This window comes from Mustela nigripes, chromosome 11 (genome assembly GCF_022355385.1).
Source record: "Mustela nigripes isolate SB6536 chromosome 11, MUSNIG.SB6536, whole genome shotgun sequence".
Classification (NCBI taxonomy): Eukaryota; Metazoa; Chordata; class Mammalia; order Carnivora; family Mustelidae; genus Mustela; species Mustela nigripes.
The window spans coordinates 14058729-14077207 of NC_081567.1; the positions used below are offsets into that span (position 1 = coordinate 14058729).

Consider the following 18479-nt stretch of genomic DNA (forward strand, 5'->3'; position numbering starts at 1 on the left):
AACCCTCCCCTTCGAGTACAACTGAACGCAACAAAGTATCAAAAGCAACTATTTTCAGGCTGTAGACAATGGGCAGCGCAGGGACTTCAAGGGCAGGGACAAGGGAAACTGACCCGGTGAGCCTGGCCTTGGCCCTAGCTCTCTGCCTGGGGACCATTCCCCACCAGCTCATGAATCCGGGTCGCTGAAGGAACTAGAGCCATGTGGGGTAAGGCGGCAGAAAGAAGGAAACTGCAGAGTGAAGGTTCCAGAAGCCTGCATGTGGGTTTCCTGGGAACATCTGGCCAGAGGCTGGACTACCCCCAGGGAAACTGAGATTAAACTAGACTCACCAGGAAGCAGCTGCTCCAAGGCTGAGACGACAAAACAGATCCTAGAATTGAAGCCGCCCTATGTGTCTGAAAGACCTCATTAATACCGCAGGTGGACGCCGAGACACGAGAAGGACCTCATCGTGACAGTAAGAAAACTACTCTGAAGGTCCCCTTGAGATCCACATGATCAAAACCTAAAACCAAGCCCTGAGAAGACCCACAAGGAAGACAGAGTTTGGAGAGTCCCTGCCCAGTTAGAGTGGCTTGGGGGACACCTCAGGACTGCCACAGCTCTGTCATAACAAAGCATGAAAACCAAACCTACACAACCGGAAGCAGTCAGCCAGTCATTGAACAGGTCTCTGGAGCAAAACTCGCACTCTTCAGAGAAAGAGAACAGAACACAGAGTCTCCAGAGCGCAGCGGACAGTCACGTATTAACAGCACACAAAGGAACAGGAAAGTTTTAATATAATCAAGGGGGGGGCAGTAGAAACCAACCCCAAGATGGCCTAGAGCCTAGATGCTGGATTTAAGTACATAAAGACTATAAAGAGCTATTATAAATATAGGAAAATATGTCCAAATAATTAAAGAAAAGTATTGTTTCAATGACTAAGCAGATGAGTATTTCAACAGAAGAATGGAAACTATAAAAAAGAACCTAATTAAAATTCTTGAACTAAAGAAATTAGATGCATGCCTCTGTGTGTGTGTGTGTGTGTGTGTGTGTGTGTGTGTTGGGAAAAAAGGGAAACAGAAAGAAAGCAAATATTTTAATATTAACAATTAGAGGAAGGTACACGATGTTTCACTGTGCTTTCCCAACCTCTGTGGGTTTGAAAATTTTTTAAAGATGAAAGAAATGTTGAAAATATATAATCACGTATTAGTAGGCCAAGAAGAAAATCGTTTTAAGCAGTGGGCTAAGCTCATCCAGTGTGTATCTGAGAAGCATCCCTCCAGTGAAATGGAATGGGACCGATCTATGAGTGAAATCATAGATGAGGCACAAAGATACCAACTCCGGGAGACGGCAGCCAGGGCACAGGGACCTGGCCCAAGACAACAGCAGTGTGGTCAGAGAGGATGGAACAGTTTCAAGATAAGTTGAGAGAAGTCGAGATCTGTAAGACTTTGCCAATTATATGTGGGGGGTGAGCAGAAAAAGAGGACTCCCAAATTACCGTTGTGCCCGACTGAGTACATCATGTGATGTAACTTCCTAAGGAAAATTCCAGAGGAGAAGCAGTTTCAGAGAAAAAAGAAAATCCATTCAGCTTTGGGTCTTTGGAGCTTAAAGAACTTGGGAGAGATCTACACAGGACTAGAGGCAGCAGAACTAAAATTCAGGAGGGAGACGGGGATTGAAGATAGGTATCTTGAGGCAATCAGCACGGGGATGTCCATGGAGACAACAACAAAAAACCACCCCAGGACACAACAGTGTGTGAGCGGTGGGCGGAACAGGAGGGACACACAAGGGAACACTGGTAGAAAAAAGGAAGGAGCAGCATCTAGTGACATGGACGCCAGAGCTGGGACAAACTCCAAAACCAAGCGCGTGAGCACGCTGCCAGGTGCTGCAGAAGGTCCAGGACAAACACTGATTTCTCCAAACACCAGAGTCCACTGGATTATGTAAGCAAGGGGTCATTGAGGAAACCGCGCTGTGCTGATGCACTGATTCTAGAATAATCTAAAGCAAGTCAACCAACTACTGCAACGGGGCTTTGCGAGAGAAGGGTGGTTAACTCATACATCTATCCCAAAGCTCAAATTCAAATGCCCCAGAAATGTACCTATGAGCAGCTCACCAGAAACAGCAATTTTGAGATGCATATACATGTCCAAGTTTGAGGAGAATTTTCACGACTGGCAACACCAATGAAATTGGAGAAACATAGTTTCCACCTGTCCTGGGAACTGCGGTGGTACTTAGGGCAGGAAGATATTGACCCACCACCATTGTTTGCCCCGCCAGGGACCCAGAAGCTAAGTGACCAGCAAATCAAGCTGTCACTCCCTATCTCCTAGCAAGTTCTCCAAGCCAATCCAAACCTAGCCCAGCAGCACCCCTTTTCTAAGCTCCTTTAGGGAACCTGCTCTCTGGGAGCAGCCAGAGCTGTGGGGTGCTGTGTCCATCCCAGATTACTCCCCAGCAAGATGAGAACTAGGGGGTACCTGGATCTCTGAATGCTGCATACGCCTAGTCTGGGAACAGGACAAGAGCAAGAGAAGGGAAAACAAAGGACTGACAGAATTCTGCAGCACAGGGAGCAAACCCAACAGCAGGGCCATCAAGATCTCACCTCCACTCAGCAGCCATGGACTAGATGAGCATCTTCTAGAAACGGGACCCTGCAGCTGGGGCTGACAAAGGGAAAAATTATCGCAGATCCAAGATAAAACAAAGATAGAACACAGAAGCTAAAGATTCTTTACAAACCCTGCGTGCCCACAGATTCTGGGCCCGCAAAGAACTTTATTGAGTCACAAACCAGAGCAGAAAAAGGCAAAATGGACCATGGAAAAACACCTTCTAATGCAAAATAATAGTAGCATCAGCTAGAAGACTTGGGGGAAAGGCTTTCTATATGTGTATCTACATAAATTATGACAAGAAATCGAAGAGATGTTCATAAATTGTGTCCAAGATGGCCTCAGTAGAGCAAAGAGTTGGGAGAGAATAAAAACAATATGGCGCCAGTAAAGCAGGAAGAGAGAAATGTGAGGAAGACACATCCTAAGACTTAGCCCAACAGAGAGGGGCACGGTGAGATTATATCCTAATAACTACAAACTGAAAGCAACCCAAACACCCACTGAGAAATAGCACAGATAAATAAATGGTGGCATATTTACCCAGGATGGGATCCTGTCCATTAATGGAAATGAGTCTGCTTTGGCTACCCTCAACGGCATGGCTGAGTCTCGCAAACAAGTTAAGGAAAAAAGGCTGAGAACCGAGGAATAGATATGGCATGACCCCAACCCCGCCCCCCACTCTTACCCCCCACCCCGAGCCGAAGGGAAACACAAGCACCATGAAACAGTGAGAGTGAGCCGGCGGGGTGGGGGGTCGTCTCTGAGGCAGAGGCCCTGGGAAGGGTCTCGGGAAGGTGCTGCCGGGGGCTGGTAACACGACCGTCCTTAACCTGGATGGTGGCTTCGTGAGTGTTCACAGTCAAGAATGTTACTAACTGCGCATTAATACTTTTCCATATGCTATTTTGACCAAAAAGTGTTTTAAGAAGGAAGGAAGACGACCGAAATAAATCCAGGCTTCCAAGAAACTGAAACGTTCATCCATAAAGAAAATATGCTCTAAAGGCAGTCATAAAAAAAATGTTAAAATGACCATAGCCCCAGTAAATCACCGATGTCGGAGGCGAACTCGAGAATGGACGAGGGAGTAGAGACACGTGATGCGGAAAACAGACCGAAGTGCAGGGTTAGCAGGGACAGCAGGACACGCCCACACGCAGACATTTCCCAGAGGGACCCCGAGGACGCCGGACCCCGACATCGTAGACATAACAGAGGGGGGATGACTAGATTACATCCTAACAGCCCAGACTGGAGACCCAAACGTGCGTCCTTCACGGGACGGATGCAGACTGTGGACGTTCACGCCGTGTAGGAGTGAAACGGGCGAACCGGAGACGGGGCCGATCTAACGACTACGAGAACATCACGGGGTGACTCAACCGCGAGCACGGAGAAAACAGCCTTTGCACAATTATAATTCGCACGTCCAGTAAGACTCCGCGTGATGCACCCTTAGTAGTATAAGATCCTGCTAGCAACGGTTGCAGATGAAGAAACGCTCGGGGCAGACGGCAGATGCCCTGGGGAACGGACAAATGAATAAATAGGAATAAAAGGATGCGTGAGTGTCTCCACCAACCCACCCCTGCTGAGCTCGTCGGGAGCTTCCTGACGCTAATCTGGCCAACGCGATGCCGCTCCGCGTCATTTCCTCCCGGGCTGAGTTTGAAGAGAAGACACACAGACTTCCCGGGGCGGTGCCAGCCGGAGGCAGCCTGCGCGGTGAGTGGCTCTTCCACGCCTGCTCTGGGAGGGCAGCGGCTGGTGCACTGGGCAAGCGTGGCCCCTCCACAGGAGGAGAGGGGCATTCGCCCTGCAGATTAACACTAGCTGGGGCAGGGGCGGGACCGGCCGCACGGGGGGGGCCGCAGCCAGCCACAGCGGGGCGGGGAGCGGGGGTGGTGACGAAGGACGGTGCCCAGCTAACGGGTGTCCGTCAGCGTCCGACCCAGGAACCCCCGTCCCACACCACGCGTCCTGAGGGCAGATGAGTGGCCCCGTGGGGCAGGGCCTCCGGGCTCACCCAGCACAACCGTCCGGACTGCAGTGAGCTGTTGCAGACCCCAAGGGCCAGGCTCTGCCGCTTGGCTCCTGCTTCCCCCACCCCAGGCCTCCCCTGGGGACCCCGTCCTCCAGCCTTGGGGCTCTCCCGCGGGCGCCTGTAAACAAGCCAGTCTTCTAGACAAGCAAGCAAACCCGACAGGACCAGGAAAGCTACCAGATGACCCCGTCCCCCACTTTCCTCAAGTCCTGCCAACTCGGCGGCAAGCGTGGCTTTGCCGGCCCAGAGCTGACTTTCCCACCTCCTTCTTGGGCGTAACGGCCCTGCGGCTCCCACCCGGGCACAGAGGCCGCACGCTGGTCAGACCATTCCCCTGGAAAGCCAGGAGGTGGGCCGTCTGGGGTAACTCCGACTTCTCGGTTCTAGAAAAGCCAGTTTCGGCCTCAGGCTTTCACAGGGTGTCGCACGGAGCCCAGCGTTCCAGGGCACGAGGAAAAACGGCTTCTGGCTGGAGCTCAGCAGAGGGGGCACCGGGCAAACATCTGGCTGAGTCAACCTAATTCTCTATCCCAGAAGAAATAAATTCCTTCTTGCTCGTTCTAATGTGATTGTTTAATCAGGGGCTTGGCTGACCAGTGAGGCTACAGCAGGGCGGTGTCCCAGGAGGAACACAGCCGCGGTGCGCTCCGCTTTGTTCTCGTCTCTACCGCTGCCCCGCACGCCAGGGCCACGCTGTGGGACAAAGGAACAGAGGCAATTAAAACCCTTGCTGTCTATTCCCAACTAGACGCGGCTTCCAGATGCTTCTGATTCGGAGCACCGTGGCCCCACGTCAAGCTCCCCGACAGCTGGACCCCACAGAAACGACAGCGTGGAAACAGGACACGCCGCGGGTGATCAAGACTCCATCAACTAGAAAACACATTTTGGGAGTCGAGGGCCATCCCCAAGGTCAGTTGACAAAGAAACCAGAGTAGCCACCAGAGGGAGTTCAGGCTGGCGGCAACGTCCCACACGGAGTCCTCACTGGGGCGGAGTCGGTCCCTGAGCTCCTCCCCATCACACCAGACTTAGACGTGGCCGCGACGGGTGGCCCGCGCCTGGCGCTTTCATTTCCGAGCGGCTGCAGCCTCCCGTGCCTCCCGGGGCGGCTGTCCTCCCCGACAGGGCGGGCCCCTTACCGTCCAGCTCCTCCACGGAGATGTTGGCGAGCTGCTCGCTGTCGCTGCCGGCGGAGAGGGAGCGGTTGAGGTAATTCCCCTTGTACAGCAAGCCGGCGGTCACGTGGTGGAAAGGCATCTTGTCCCTGTCCACAGAGAAGCGGGAGTGGGGAGAGAAAGAGACCGTCATTCCTTCCGTCCTTCCTCAGAGGGCCACCCTGGGTTCCAGAGGGCCCGCGTCCTCTTTAACAGAACAATCCCGCTTCTAGAGGGAAGGAGAGAATACCAGGGTCCTCGAGGTCTGAACCGTCCCCCAGACGATCTCAGGTTCTAGCGCTTTCTTTGCTTGACACCTCGCTGCCTTTTTGCCGATTTCATCCCGAATCTCGCAGACTGTGGGACCCCACGTCACCCCCCAGGCCTTTCCAGGCGAAAAGGGATCCTCTGTGCCCCTTTCCCCAGCCCGACAAACTCTCTTGTCGGTACCGATCGGGAACGCACATCCCAGGAAGGTCGGGCTCCCCAGGGACCGGGAGTCGCAGTTGTGACCGTGCGGTGATGCAGCCGGTCCACTCTTCCCAGGGAACGCGGACGATCCACGCACACAGCCCTCGAACCAGGCAGGAAGTGGCAGGCCCTAAGTAAATGCACGGACGGCCTTCTGCACCTCGGGGAAAGCAGTCCCCAGGCCTGGCCGGGGCGCAGACACCTGCTGCCGACGCGGCTCCGAAGCACCCTGCCCCGAGACGCTCACCGCCGGCTGTAAAGGCGGGCAGCACCTCCGGTGTCCCACAGCAAAGCAGCTCCCAGCAGCCTCCCAGAGAATCAAAGCACCCCTGAGGCCAGACCAGCAAACCCTCCAGACACAGCGTCCCTGCCCAGCCCCGGCCCTAGAGCTTAAGGGGTTCCCACGGGGCCAGGCAGGCTAAGGTGAGAGGGAGGAAAGATAGTTGGTCAGGACGTGGGAAGAGCGAGTGCAGAAGACCCAAGACCGGGCAGTTAGAGAACGGGGCTGCTTCCGAGCAGAGAGCCCAGGACTCTCCTGGCAGTGCGTGAGCTGCTGGGCACGTCTGCCAACGTGTTCCGCTTCCCTGTCTGCCAAGGGGGCTAAGCGGACGGACCAAGCTTTGCGTGGATTGAGGGAATAGGCAGGAGGTATGGGACGTCACTTATAGGCTGGGGGTAAAGCAAACCTAACAGAGCTCCAAGAAGAAGAACTGGGCAGCACTGGAAGGAGTAATCCCCCCGTCACCCAGGGCATTCAAGTAGAGTGAGGGTCTCCCTGCCAGGGTTCTGTGGGAGACAATGACCCCTGAGTGCTCCCCCCCCATTGCTCCTCCTTCCCCCGCAGAAGCCACCTGCAGAGCTCTGTTTTACTCCAGTCTGCATCTGTAGGAGAGTCGGGGAGCTGAAGGCCCCCTCGGGGCATGGCCGAGTGACAAAGTGTAAATCACAGGAAGACAGCCGGCCCGAGGATGACCGTTCAGGACATGCACCCTCCCTGTCCCTCCAACCACCCTCATGACAGCAACTGTCCTAATCCTGGGGTGGTGGAGTCGACGGGCACCGAGGGGGTGGGCCGGCGGGGAGGCTCTGCCTTCTTTTCCCTGGGACAGCCCCGCGTGACAGCCCTGCAGGACCCGCCGGGCCTCTCTCCCTCCGACCCAGGCACACGCCGGCATGTCCCTACTTGGGCCGGGAGCCGCTGACGTACACAGCGACCCGCGAGGCTCCTCAACGCGCAGGGCCTGATCCGGAACGGAACACGAACCCGTCGTGGAGGACCCGGTCCCGGAGCACCAGCTTCCCGGGCGCTCATCCGACCGAGGAGCCCCGGCCACGCCCCGACGTTTGCTCCGGCCGTCACGCTCTCGTTCCAATCTCGAGATGTCTAAAGCGAATTAATTACCTTCCTAAAACACGGGCCACACTTCCTGACGTCTCTGTCAAAGGTCTCCACGAAGGTTCTGGACCCCAAAAGTAAACCAGACGCGTGGCCGAGGCAGGAGCCAGCCGTCGGGCTCCAAACCGCGCTCGCCCCTCCGCGGCAAACGAGACGGACATGGACGGGCCCGTCACAAACCCGGGGTGTCCGTTACGCAGCACGACGGCGCCGATCCGAGACGCAAGGAGTGTCACGGGCTAAGTACGTCCGACTCACCCCTCCCGGCTGCATCGATCTTTACACGTCAAATACAACACGAGAATCGGTCGGTCTCTGGACAAACCGTTCAATCACCACCTCGTCTTTTCGCCGACTCACTTCAGGACAAACGTGTTTCCAAGTGAGACGCAGGTGTATGAGTCAGGGCGGCCTCCGCTCCCCGGGGCCGGTCCTGATCTGGGGGCCTGCGCTGCATTTGCTCAGAACACGGGCGAGGCTTCCTGTGCGGCTTGGGCTTCCCTCCCGGCACCGGCCACAGGACCGTGTCGGCCGCATCGGCTGTTCTTTTCAACACGGACCCAGTCGTGTAAGCCGGGAAGACACTCCGTTCACCACCAGGGAGAAGCCGCCCCACGGTGGCCCCGGGAGGTCAGCACACGGGCAGAGGGCGTCCCCGGCCTGGTCGCCGCTCTTCACGCCGCTTTCTCCTCCCGTTTCACAACCGCCTTCCCTTGCCGACCTCTCGCCTGGGGGTCTGACGCTCCCAAGGCGCCCCACGAATTTTTACGGCCACGGTAACAAGGTTATACTCGATGGAACATATCCAAGCCACGGCCCAGGTCAGCCGCCCAGTAACTGTCCAGGACTCTGCAGAGAAAACCGGCCACCACGGAGTCTCCCCAGACACGGCCGCATAATCTGCTTCTGGAAAAGGCCGCGGACCAAATCAGCGCATTCAGTCTGCACCAAAACGCCCCTGTCTCGTGGGAAAGGAAGTGTGCAAGAGAGACACACGTGTGGGCAAACAAAGTCTCGTCCAAGAAAGGGGAGCACAGGGCGCCTGGGGGCTCCATGGGTGAAGCCACTGCCTTCGGCTCAGGTCATGATCCCAGGGTCCTGGGATCGAGCCCCGCATCGGGCTCTCTGCTCAGCGGGGAACCTGCTTCTCCCTCTCGCTCTGTGATCTCTTGCTTTTTCTCTCTCTCAAATAAATAAAATCTTTTTTTGTAAAAAAAAAAGTTAAAAAAAAGAATTTTATTTATTTATTCGACAGAGAGCATGAGCGGACATACAGGGGCGGAGGACAGAGGGAGAGGGACAAGCAGACCCCCCTCGGATGCAGAGCCTGGCCTGGGGCTCGATCCCAGGACTCCCGGATTACGACCTGAGCCAAAGTCAGTTATAGGATCGACTGAGCCCCCAGGTGTCCCAGAACACACTGGGTCACTAAGAGGTCAGTAAGGACCTGGCAGAGGGCACCAGGCACCATGGTGCCGAGGGAGCTGAGCAGCGGAGCCCGGGGGTCCCAGGGCCACACGCTGTCCGCAGGCAGCTCGCTCCCTCCGGAGGAAGGAGCTCTTTGCACGGAAAGCACCAGAACTGAAGAGGAGTCTGTTTCTGGACACCAGGGAGGCCAGCTTCACGGTCACCTCGAGGACCACGTATCAAGAGTCTGAAACAAAAGGGTGTGGCGGGGGGGCGGGGGGGGCGTGTGAAACAGGTGAAGGGGAGAGAGAGGACGCACACTTTTATTTTAATCTAATTTTTTTTTGAGAGAGAGAGAGAGCGTGGGTCCAGTGGGGGCCTGGAAGGGGCAGAGGGAGAGGAGAGAATCTTAAAGCAGCTTCCACGCTGAGCCCGACGTGGCGCTCAATCCTGAGATCACGGCTGAGCCGAAACGGAACCCGCTGAGCCACCCGACGCCCCAGAGCACCTCATCGTGGTGCGCACCGAGGGCCGTGGACAGTTGAATATCGGACACCGGAAACCAAAAAACACCACAGGCTGCCTCTACCACAAGTTACATTCAAGATAATATGCAGATAAATAACGGAAGGGGCGGCTCTCATTCTTAGGGTCAGGGAACGGTCCCCGGCAGAGTCACAAACAGAAGAAGCCGCTCACCGTTGCCGCGACGATGACCCTCCTGACGCTTCATTTCCCGTGTGCTCCCCTGGGCCACCCGGCGCCCCCCGGTTTGCTTCAACATGTAACCTCTGAATCAGAGTCCGGAGGAAAGCCAATGCCCCCCCACGGTGGGTGGGTCCCCTCGGGGCCGGGGGAGGCCGGAAGAGAACAAAGAAGCCGAGGGAGAATCCCTCCTCTGGATTGGCCGCTAGGCTGGGACACTGTCTTCTCACGCCTTCGGACTCAGACTCGGCCTGGAGCTCGCGCCCTGGGCTCTCGCGGGTCCGCGGCTTCCAGCTGCAGGTCCTGGGACCTCTCACGGTGGGAGCCGATCCCTGACAATAAGTCTCTGTCTTCATGTCCTAGTGGTTATGTGTCTCTGGAGAACTCAGACTAATACACCTTCCTTTTTCTTTTGTCTACCAGAGCTAGGACTCGGGCACACTGCTGCAGGCTGACGCTACTATTCTGGAAGACACCGACCCAAAATGTCCTTCTGCTGAGCCTCTAAACAGTGCTCCTCCAAGTGTGGTCCGTGGACCGTGGCCAGGGAAGCTGCTTCCGGCTGGTCTGCAGTGAGTTAACGACAGGATTGGAAAGAAAGCACAGAAAGTTGTGTGGCAGGTTATAGTGTTGCCCCAACGCCCAAGCGTGGGACCAGCTGACTTCAGGCTTCAACTAATCCTTCCCCACAAACAGTCTGAGACGCCCTGCTCCAAAGTCCTTCATTTAGGCTGTGTACGTTTCTGGTCATCGACCGCTGAGAGCGGGTAATAAAATCTAGAGAAATGCATTTTAATGTGTGTCTGAAACTTTTTCAAATAACTTGCGTTTTTTTTAAAGTTTTTGATGGACTTTGGAAAGGAGGCACAAGACCTTGATGGACGTTCTTCTGCTCTGCAGGAACCCAGAGCGTGCCTGGAATCTACTGCAGACTTCACGGAGGTTCCCGTCCTCTAACCACCAGCCGTGAGAAAGAGGAGGAACGTCCAACTCGCGTCGAAGAGAGCCGAGCTAGCCCCAACAGGGCCTTTGCCAAATTCCCCTAAAAATACCTGTGAAGGCACACGAAAGCAACGATACTCCCCATAGCACCAAGGCCAGGGTGTGGCCTAAGCTTCCGGAAAGTCAGCCCACTTAGGATCAGAATGAAAACCAGCGGCCACCCACGTCTTGAATCGAGAGACCAAAGAACAAAGGCAGATGGTAAACGGGGAAGGATTTTTATCTACCCCCTTTTCTTTCCTATCTGAATGGCCAACCACGACCTCCGGCTATCCCCGTCAGACTCTGTGGGAAGCGCTTTTGAAAAGCAGCAGGTTCAAATCCGCACTGTCCTGAGTACCCCGTCCTCCAGGCACTCAGGGGTCACCGGACGGGAAATTCCCGGAGGCACCGTACGGGTGAGAAGGACCCCAGAAGCAAAGACCTCCGTGCACTCTGGTTTTTCAGGTCTTACTTTCCAGGAAGGAAGAACTACAGAGTGTCTCAAACCTTCCAGAAATGTGCGCCTCCTCCTCGTAGTCCAAGACTGAAGTTAAGGGGAGACGAGAAGGGCCCATCCTCCCCCAGCAAAGATGCCGCGCGGAACGCTCGCCAGACACCCGCCGGGCGTTTGCCCAAGCTCTTGAACGACCACGGTGCTCCCCTGCGAAGCTCCTGCAGGGGAGGCCAGTGGGCAGCAGCTCAAACCAGCAGGAGTGAGTAAGCAGAACACACCCGCGTGGGGGTCTGCAGAAAGTTCCACGACATTCGAGGAGGAAGCACTTGCAAGAGCAAAGAACAGGCCGTCGACAGCAGCGACGATTCGGGCAGGAAGACACTGCCGGTTCCTGCTCGTGTCCTTGTACACAAGACAGGGTGTGCGTGACGCCAGGACGGAGATCCAGGAGGAACCACCACGGGAAGGCGAGGAGGCACCACGTCAAGACGACACGGCCGGATGCTGACCCTTGCAAAGCGAAGAAGGAACCCCCAAAATACCAGAAGGGAAACCTGCACTCGTGGCAGTGGGCCTGCTTCCGGCGAACAGAAAACTCAGCGAATACCAGAACGTATGCACGGACCCCCCACTCGGATCGAATACACGCTAATAGTTTACCTTATTTGGTGCAAATTTTTCTTTAACTGAAATAGTACAGGACATTGATATTCCTCCAATATGAAATGCCCCTTCCCCGTTCTTGTTTTAAATGTTCCTCCCTCGGGGGGTAACGGTATCGAATGTATTAGAATATTGCTGTGTGTATCTTTAAATGTACATAAATGATATCACATCACATACGCTGTTACAACTTGCACACTTCACTCTATATGAAATTTTAGGGATTTATTCAAATCCATATGCATACACCTGAATATTTTTAGGAGTTCCATAGTTTTCCACTGTATAAATATATTACAATTTATTTATTCATTATCTAGGGGACATAAAAGTAGGCTGTAACAGGTGTGCCCGGTAGGCTCAGTCAGAAGAGCTGGGACACTTGATCTCGGGGTCAAGTTCAAGCCCCATATTCTGTTTAGAGATTTAAATAAATAATGCTTCAAAAAAAAAAAAAAAAAAAGCATGTTGGGCCCCCGGGGTGGCACCATTGGTTAAGGGTGGCACGTCTTGGTCTCAGCTCAGGTCCTGACCTCAAGATGCTGAGATCAAGCCCCAGGTGAGGCTTGGAATCTGCTTGAGATTCTCTCCCCTTCTCCCCCTCTAAAAAAAATAAATAAATCATTTTTTTTTTATTTTTTAAAACGAGTTTATTTATTTCTCTGAGAGAGAACAAGAGAGCACAAGCAGAGGGAGCAGCATAGGGAGAGGGAGAAGCAGGCTCCCCACTGAGCAGGGAGCGCCATGGGGGACTCAATCCCTGGATCCTGGGATCATGACCTGAGCTGAAGGCAGACGCTTCACCCACTGAGCCAACCAGGTGTCCCCTAAATAAATCTTTTTCAAAAAGTGTGCTACAAAGAATATCGTCATGCGTGTCTCTTTGTGTATATTCGTAGGCAAGTCTCCAGCCTGCATACCTCAATAAAACATTACATGGTTTCGCCAAACTGCTCTCCAAAGCGGCGGAATTCATTTTCCACGGATACAAAACAAATTACCCTTGAAGTCAGTGGCTTGGAACAGGACGTAGTCACTATCTCACTCGTTCCGTGGGTCAGGAATCAAGAGTCGTGTGGCTGGGTGGTGCCGGCTCAGATCCCGTGAGTTTGCCGTCAAGACACTGACGGGTGCTACCACCATCAGAAGGCATCACGCGGTCTGGAGGATCCACTTCCAAGGTGGCCCCAACAGCTCTTCACGGAAGTTCTCACGTCCTTGTGGTACCTGCCATAGGGCTGCTCAGGTGTGCTTAGGACAGGGTAGCTGGCTTCCCCCGGGACGAGTGATCCAAGAGGCAGGAGGGAGATCTGACGACTTGGTCTTGGAAATCACATGCCATCACTTTCACCATATTCAGTTCTCTAGAAGCAAGGAGCCAAGTGCAGCCCACACTCATGGAGTCTGTTGAGCAGACTGGAATTAAAATAAAAATTCGGAAGTCTTGATTTACAGTATTTTCCCATTTCCATGGTGTACATACTCCTACAACAAATGGCCAGCTCCAAGCAGTCAACATGAGGTCACTGAACGTGGGCTTGGGAAGAGATGTGCCATGGTACACCAGCACAGCTCTCCCAGGATTTCCACGTATTTCCACAGACACCGTTCCCACAGATGTCACCAAGTTAACCACAAACCACAGATAACGGAGTCACATAACTAGGAAGTGATGGGTTTGGGGTATTTATTACCTTTGTTTTTTTAAATATAATTAACTGTCAGTGGATCCTTCATTGAGGAATGCACGTTTCATTTATCATTCACTTTAGAATGGCTGCGTGTAATAACAGGCTCATGAAATGCCTGAAAATTTAACAAATGCCTTTCACAAGCTCATATGGGTTGGCGCCAGCAGGACACCGGATGAAAACCTTCTTCCTGACCACTTCTGGTTGTTTCTACAGGAAAGAAAAGGCAACAGAAACATGACGTGTCTTGCAGCAATATTCCACTGTCCACTCTCCAGCTTCCTGTCTGTGACGAAGAGGTCGTGGAGATGGTGGCAGGAGTCGCAATGGCTCCTACGTCCTTGGATCACAGCTTCAGGGGTCCACTCTCCAGCTTTCGGGGAGGGCAAGAGGAAGTTTTAGGAACAGGAAAGCTATTCCAAATGCAGTCTTAGTGGCAGTAACTCTCCCAGAAGGTCGATTCTGAGTTATCCTGGGAGTCACTCTGGACACCCACCTAAAATCCAGTCCGTCAGCCCTTGGAAAGTTGAAAACAGCAAATCCCGTGCATTCAGTCCCTTCCTTTTTAACATACCTGGAGCAGTTACTGGTCTTCAAACTAAATCCTAACAGTTACATTATAGTATCTTCTGCATTTCTTAAATTCTTTTTTTTTAATTTTCATATTTTTATCTCTGAGTATCTTATAAACAATTTCCTCAAATTAAATCTCAAAAGCTTGAAATTAAATTCCCCCATTCCTTTTTTAGTTGTAGCTTCATTCGTACCCCAACATTCATAGCAGCAATGTCCACAAGAGCCAAACGACGGAAGGAGTTGAGATGCCCTTCAACTGACGAATGGATAAGGATGACGTGGCCCATATATACAACGGATTATTCCTCGGCCATCAGAAAGGATGAACACCTGCCATCTGCACTGACATGGACGGGACTGGAGGGGATTATGCTGAGTGACATAAGTCAAGCAGAAAAAGACAATTATCATATGGTTTCACTTCCTTGTAGAACATAAGGAATGGCCTGGAGGACCTTAGGAGAAGGAAAGAGGGGTAGATCAGAAGGGGAGACGAGCCATGAGAGACCATGGAAACAAACTGAGGGTTACAGAGGGGAGGGGGCAGGGGCTGGGTGAGCCCAGTGGTGAGGATTAAGGAAGCGACGTGTCGCAGGGAGCACTGGGTGTTCTATGCAACTGATGAATTACTGGCCTCTACCTCTGAAACTAATAATACACTGTGTAACAATTAACTGAATTAAAATAAAATAAGAGAAAATAAAAGTTATGTTACCAGTGTTGGGGGGTAGCTCTCGAAGGGGCAAGAACCCTGGGAGAGGCTGCCCGGCAGGAACGGGGGCCGTGGAAGGGCGGGCTCTGCTCTGTCAAGGTCCAGGGCAGGAACCAGTACAGAAAGGGAAAGAGCTCCGCTGGAGACATCTGCCAAAGGGGGTTCAAGGTGCGGAGAAATGCCCGAGCCTCTGTCTTAAGCCACCTTCTCATCTCCCGCTGGTGCCTCCCTTTGGCCCGGAACTCTAGACAAGTAGTTTGCAGGGAACAGTCCTACAACACGGGCAGAGCAGGGGAAGGGTCAGGGGGACAGACATAGCAAGCAAGCGGACGCCTGGCAGGGTGCATATTTATATTTTTGTTCTGTTTTATCTGGCTTCTGTGTTACAACAGGAGAACAATCCCCATCAGCTTCCTGACAACGCTTACAAAACTAGGTATCCTGGTGACATTCTGAACCTCAAAGAAGAGGAAAAGAGCTCTGAGCACCCAGGTAGAAACTACGGCGACTCACAAAATGACAGAATGAGACTCAGCCTCCTTGAGAACAAGCAGCAGCCACAATAATGACACAGTTTTTGTCACCTGCTGCCTCTGAAAGACCATTTAAAGTAAAATAAGTAAGGACGCCTGGGTGGCTCCGTCGGTTAAGCATCTGCCTTCAACTCTGCTTATGATCCCAGGGTCCCGGGATCGAGCCCCGCATAGGGCTCCCTGCTCAGCGGGGAGCCTGCTTCTCCCTCTCCCTCTGCCTGCTCATGCTCTCTCCCGTTCACTCTCTCAAATAAATAAATGAAGCCTTTTTTGAAAATGATGGGAAATGATTTGAAGGCAAATGTAAAAGAACAGAAAGTTCCGACTTCAAAACAATTCAAAACAAAAAAGCGTTGAAAGTATAAAAAGTCACTTCATATTTAAAATGGGTAAAATTCAAAGTAATGTCAGTCACAAACCTCTATGCATCATATATTAGAAAGTAAAAATAATTTAAATATAAAGAAAAACTCATTAAAAAATTTGGTGAAGACTTTAAGTACACCCTCTAAACCTTTGACAAATTACCTGGACAAAAAAATAGAGGATGTGAGTAACGTAGACATTTTCCTGTGAAGGCTGACTTCCTGTGTGTGCACACGCGTGTGTGTGTGCACGCGCATGTCCATCCCCCTGAGATCACTTCCCAGATTCCCATGAACATTTACCAAAATTTATCAAATAGAAGACCGCAAAGCAAACTTCCGCAGAGGTACTCAGAAGCAGATCCGGCACAGCTGAATTATAAATAGAAACAAGAATAAAAGTCAATATTTTAATAGCTAAAGGTGACACCTGGTCCAGCTTTCTTGAGAGATGCTCGACACACAACGCCGTGTGAGTTTAAGGTGTACAATGTGTCGATCTGAGGCACTTACATATCCACAAAACCATTATCACCCCAGTGCTAGCTCACACCTCGGCTGTGCCACATAATTACCATTTCCTTTTTGTAGTGAGAACAGTTAAGATCTACTCTCTCAGCAAATCTCAAGTACACAACTGCAATATTTTCTAAAGATTTATTTATTTATTTGAGAGAGAAAGCAGGGGGAGGGGCGGGGGAGAAAGAGAATCCCAATAAGACTCCACGCTGAGCAGGGAGCCCAAAGCGGGGTCAAACTCACATGACCTTAGCCGAGATCAAGAGCGGGACATTCAACCGACTACGCCACCCGAACCCCCAAATGCACTATTACTCACCACAGTCACCGCACTATACATTGAATCCCTAGAACATATTAAAACTGAATGCGTTAATAGACTCCCTGAAATACTTCCCAGATCAATGTTTTTAAGTTAAAATTACAGGTCTACCTTCAAAAAACAAAAATGGAAATAACTTGTACAAAAAAAGTATAGGAGGTATCCAGCAAAGAAATATTCAGATCAAAAGTAAGGCATTTGTGAGGCTTTCATTATTCCAAAGAGAAAGAACAAACATGAAATGACTCTTCCATGCCAACTTCTTAGAAAACCCCCGACAACAAAATAAATGAAGAAAACAATAATAATGAAAGAGATGAATTAGAAAACAGACACGAGAGCTGGTTATTGAAACACGAGCAATGAACTAGACAAACTCCGACAGGTTTATTAAAACAAATAAAAGAAAGCACAAACAGGAAACATCCAGAAATATGAGACTTCTACGTGCAGCCAACTCTAGACTAATAAATTTAAAACACGGCCTAAATAAATGATTTTTCTCTCAAAACCCAGAAATTAGATTTTCTTTATTGAAAGCAATGTGATTTAATATCATTCATGCTTATTGAAAATCTCAACATAACACTTTGTTAGGCAGTGATTTAAATATCTGGTTTTAGGTTGGGTGTATTTCTATACTTGATTTTAACATCTGCCGTAACCAAAAATATGCCTCAGAAAGAGACACAGATCCAAACTGCAGAAAAATGTCATTGGCAGTATTTACTCAATCACAATATTCACATCCTACAAGCGAACCAAGATTTTTGCCGATATTTTGGCTAGTAACGTTTCATCTTCCCTAATGTCAATGGATGATTTTTGCAAACTGCAAGCAGTCCCATTTTTATATTTTTAACAAATGGGTCTAAAAAACACTTGATCTCTGCATTTGGAAGATCTTTAAGTGCTGAACAAAATTCCGTTTCCAGATTTTTCAACTTTGCCGATTTGAGTTTATAGATAGAACACGCTCATCTTTTTTTTTTTTTTTTTTGGCAACAAAATCACATCATGGTTGAAACATTTCCAAAACCATGATTTTCAAAATGCTCTTTCCATAGCATGAGTTTCCTTTGAAAAGAAGTCATTTCCTCAAACCTTTGTTAAAGTGTCATCTTCCAGTGTGTGTAGCAGACAACATCTTGCCATCTCAGAAAAGATCAGCAAACGTGGATCATTTGCCTGTTTATGACGGAGAGGGGGTGACTGTGTGTGTCTGACAACTCTTTTAAGACCTTTGCCCCTGAAAGAAGCCCCAGGCATTCCTGTGGTACAAAAGCCATCTGTAGCCATTTTCCATTTCGTTTCAATGAGTTAGGTCAGGTTTTATTATTCATGAGACTGACTAAAGTTCAACCTTTCAAATAGTCTTGTTCACATTTTTTCAGTAACTTCAGCCAACTTTTGTCAGATCTGATGGACTGGTCGGTGTTTTAATTCATAAAGTGCTGATGAAGGTCTCCTTTGGGGACCTCAGAAAATGCCATCTCAGCCATTGTCTTGTGGTCCACTCGGGCCTGCATGATCAGCACGATCCAAAAGCTGGAGCTTTGGCACACATCTTGCCCTTCTGGGGTGTTAGTCCAATTAAAATTAATTAATATAATTTATAAATTCCCCTAACCAGGTACTTACTTCACAAATCACTGGAAACAAGGGCATGAGGAAATCAGTGGGAACAAGGTGACTTCCCCCATGTGCAGGACATCCACCTGCCCTGGTCACTGCCCCCATGTGCAGGACATCCACCTGCCCTGGTCACTGCCCCCCATGTGCAGGACATCCACCTGCCCTGGTCACTGCCCCCATGTGCAGGACATCCACCTGCCCTG

General features: G+C 51.2%; 1 protein-coding gene across 5 annotated transcripts in view; it reads right to left on the reverse strand.

Annotated features, from left to right (window-relative positions):
• CALN1 (calneuron 1) overlaps positions 1-18479 on the reverse strand; it is a 486412-nt gene that overhangs the window by 346732 nt on the left and 121201 nt on the right. For all 5 annotated transcript variants that reach the window (XM_059414742.1, XM_059414746.1, XM_059414744.1 and 2 more), the window contains one exon: positions 5829-5953. In XM_059414742.1, the coding sequence (XP_059270725.1) occupies positions 5829-5953 (125 nt within the window). The remainder of the gene's footprint in view (positions 1-5828; positions 5954-18479) is intronic.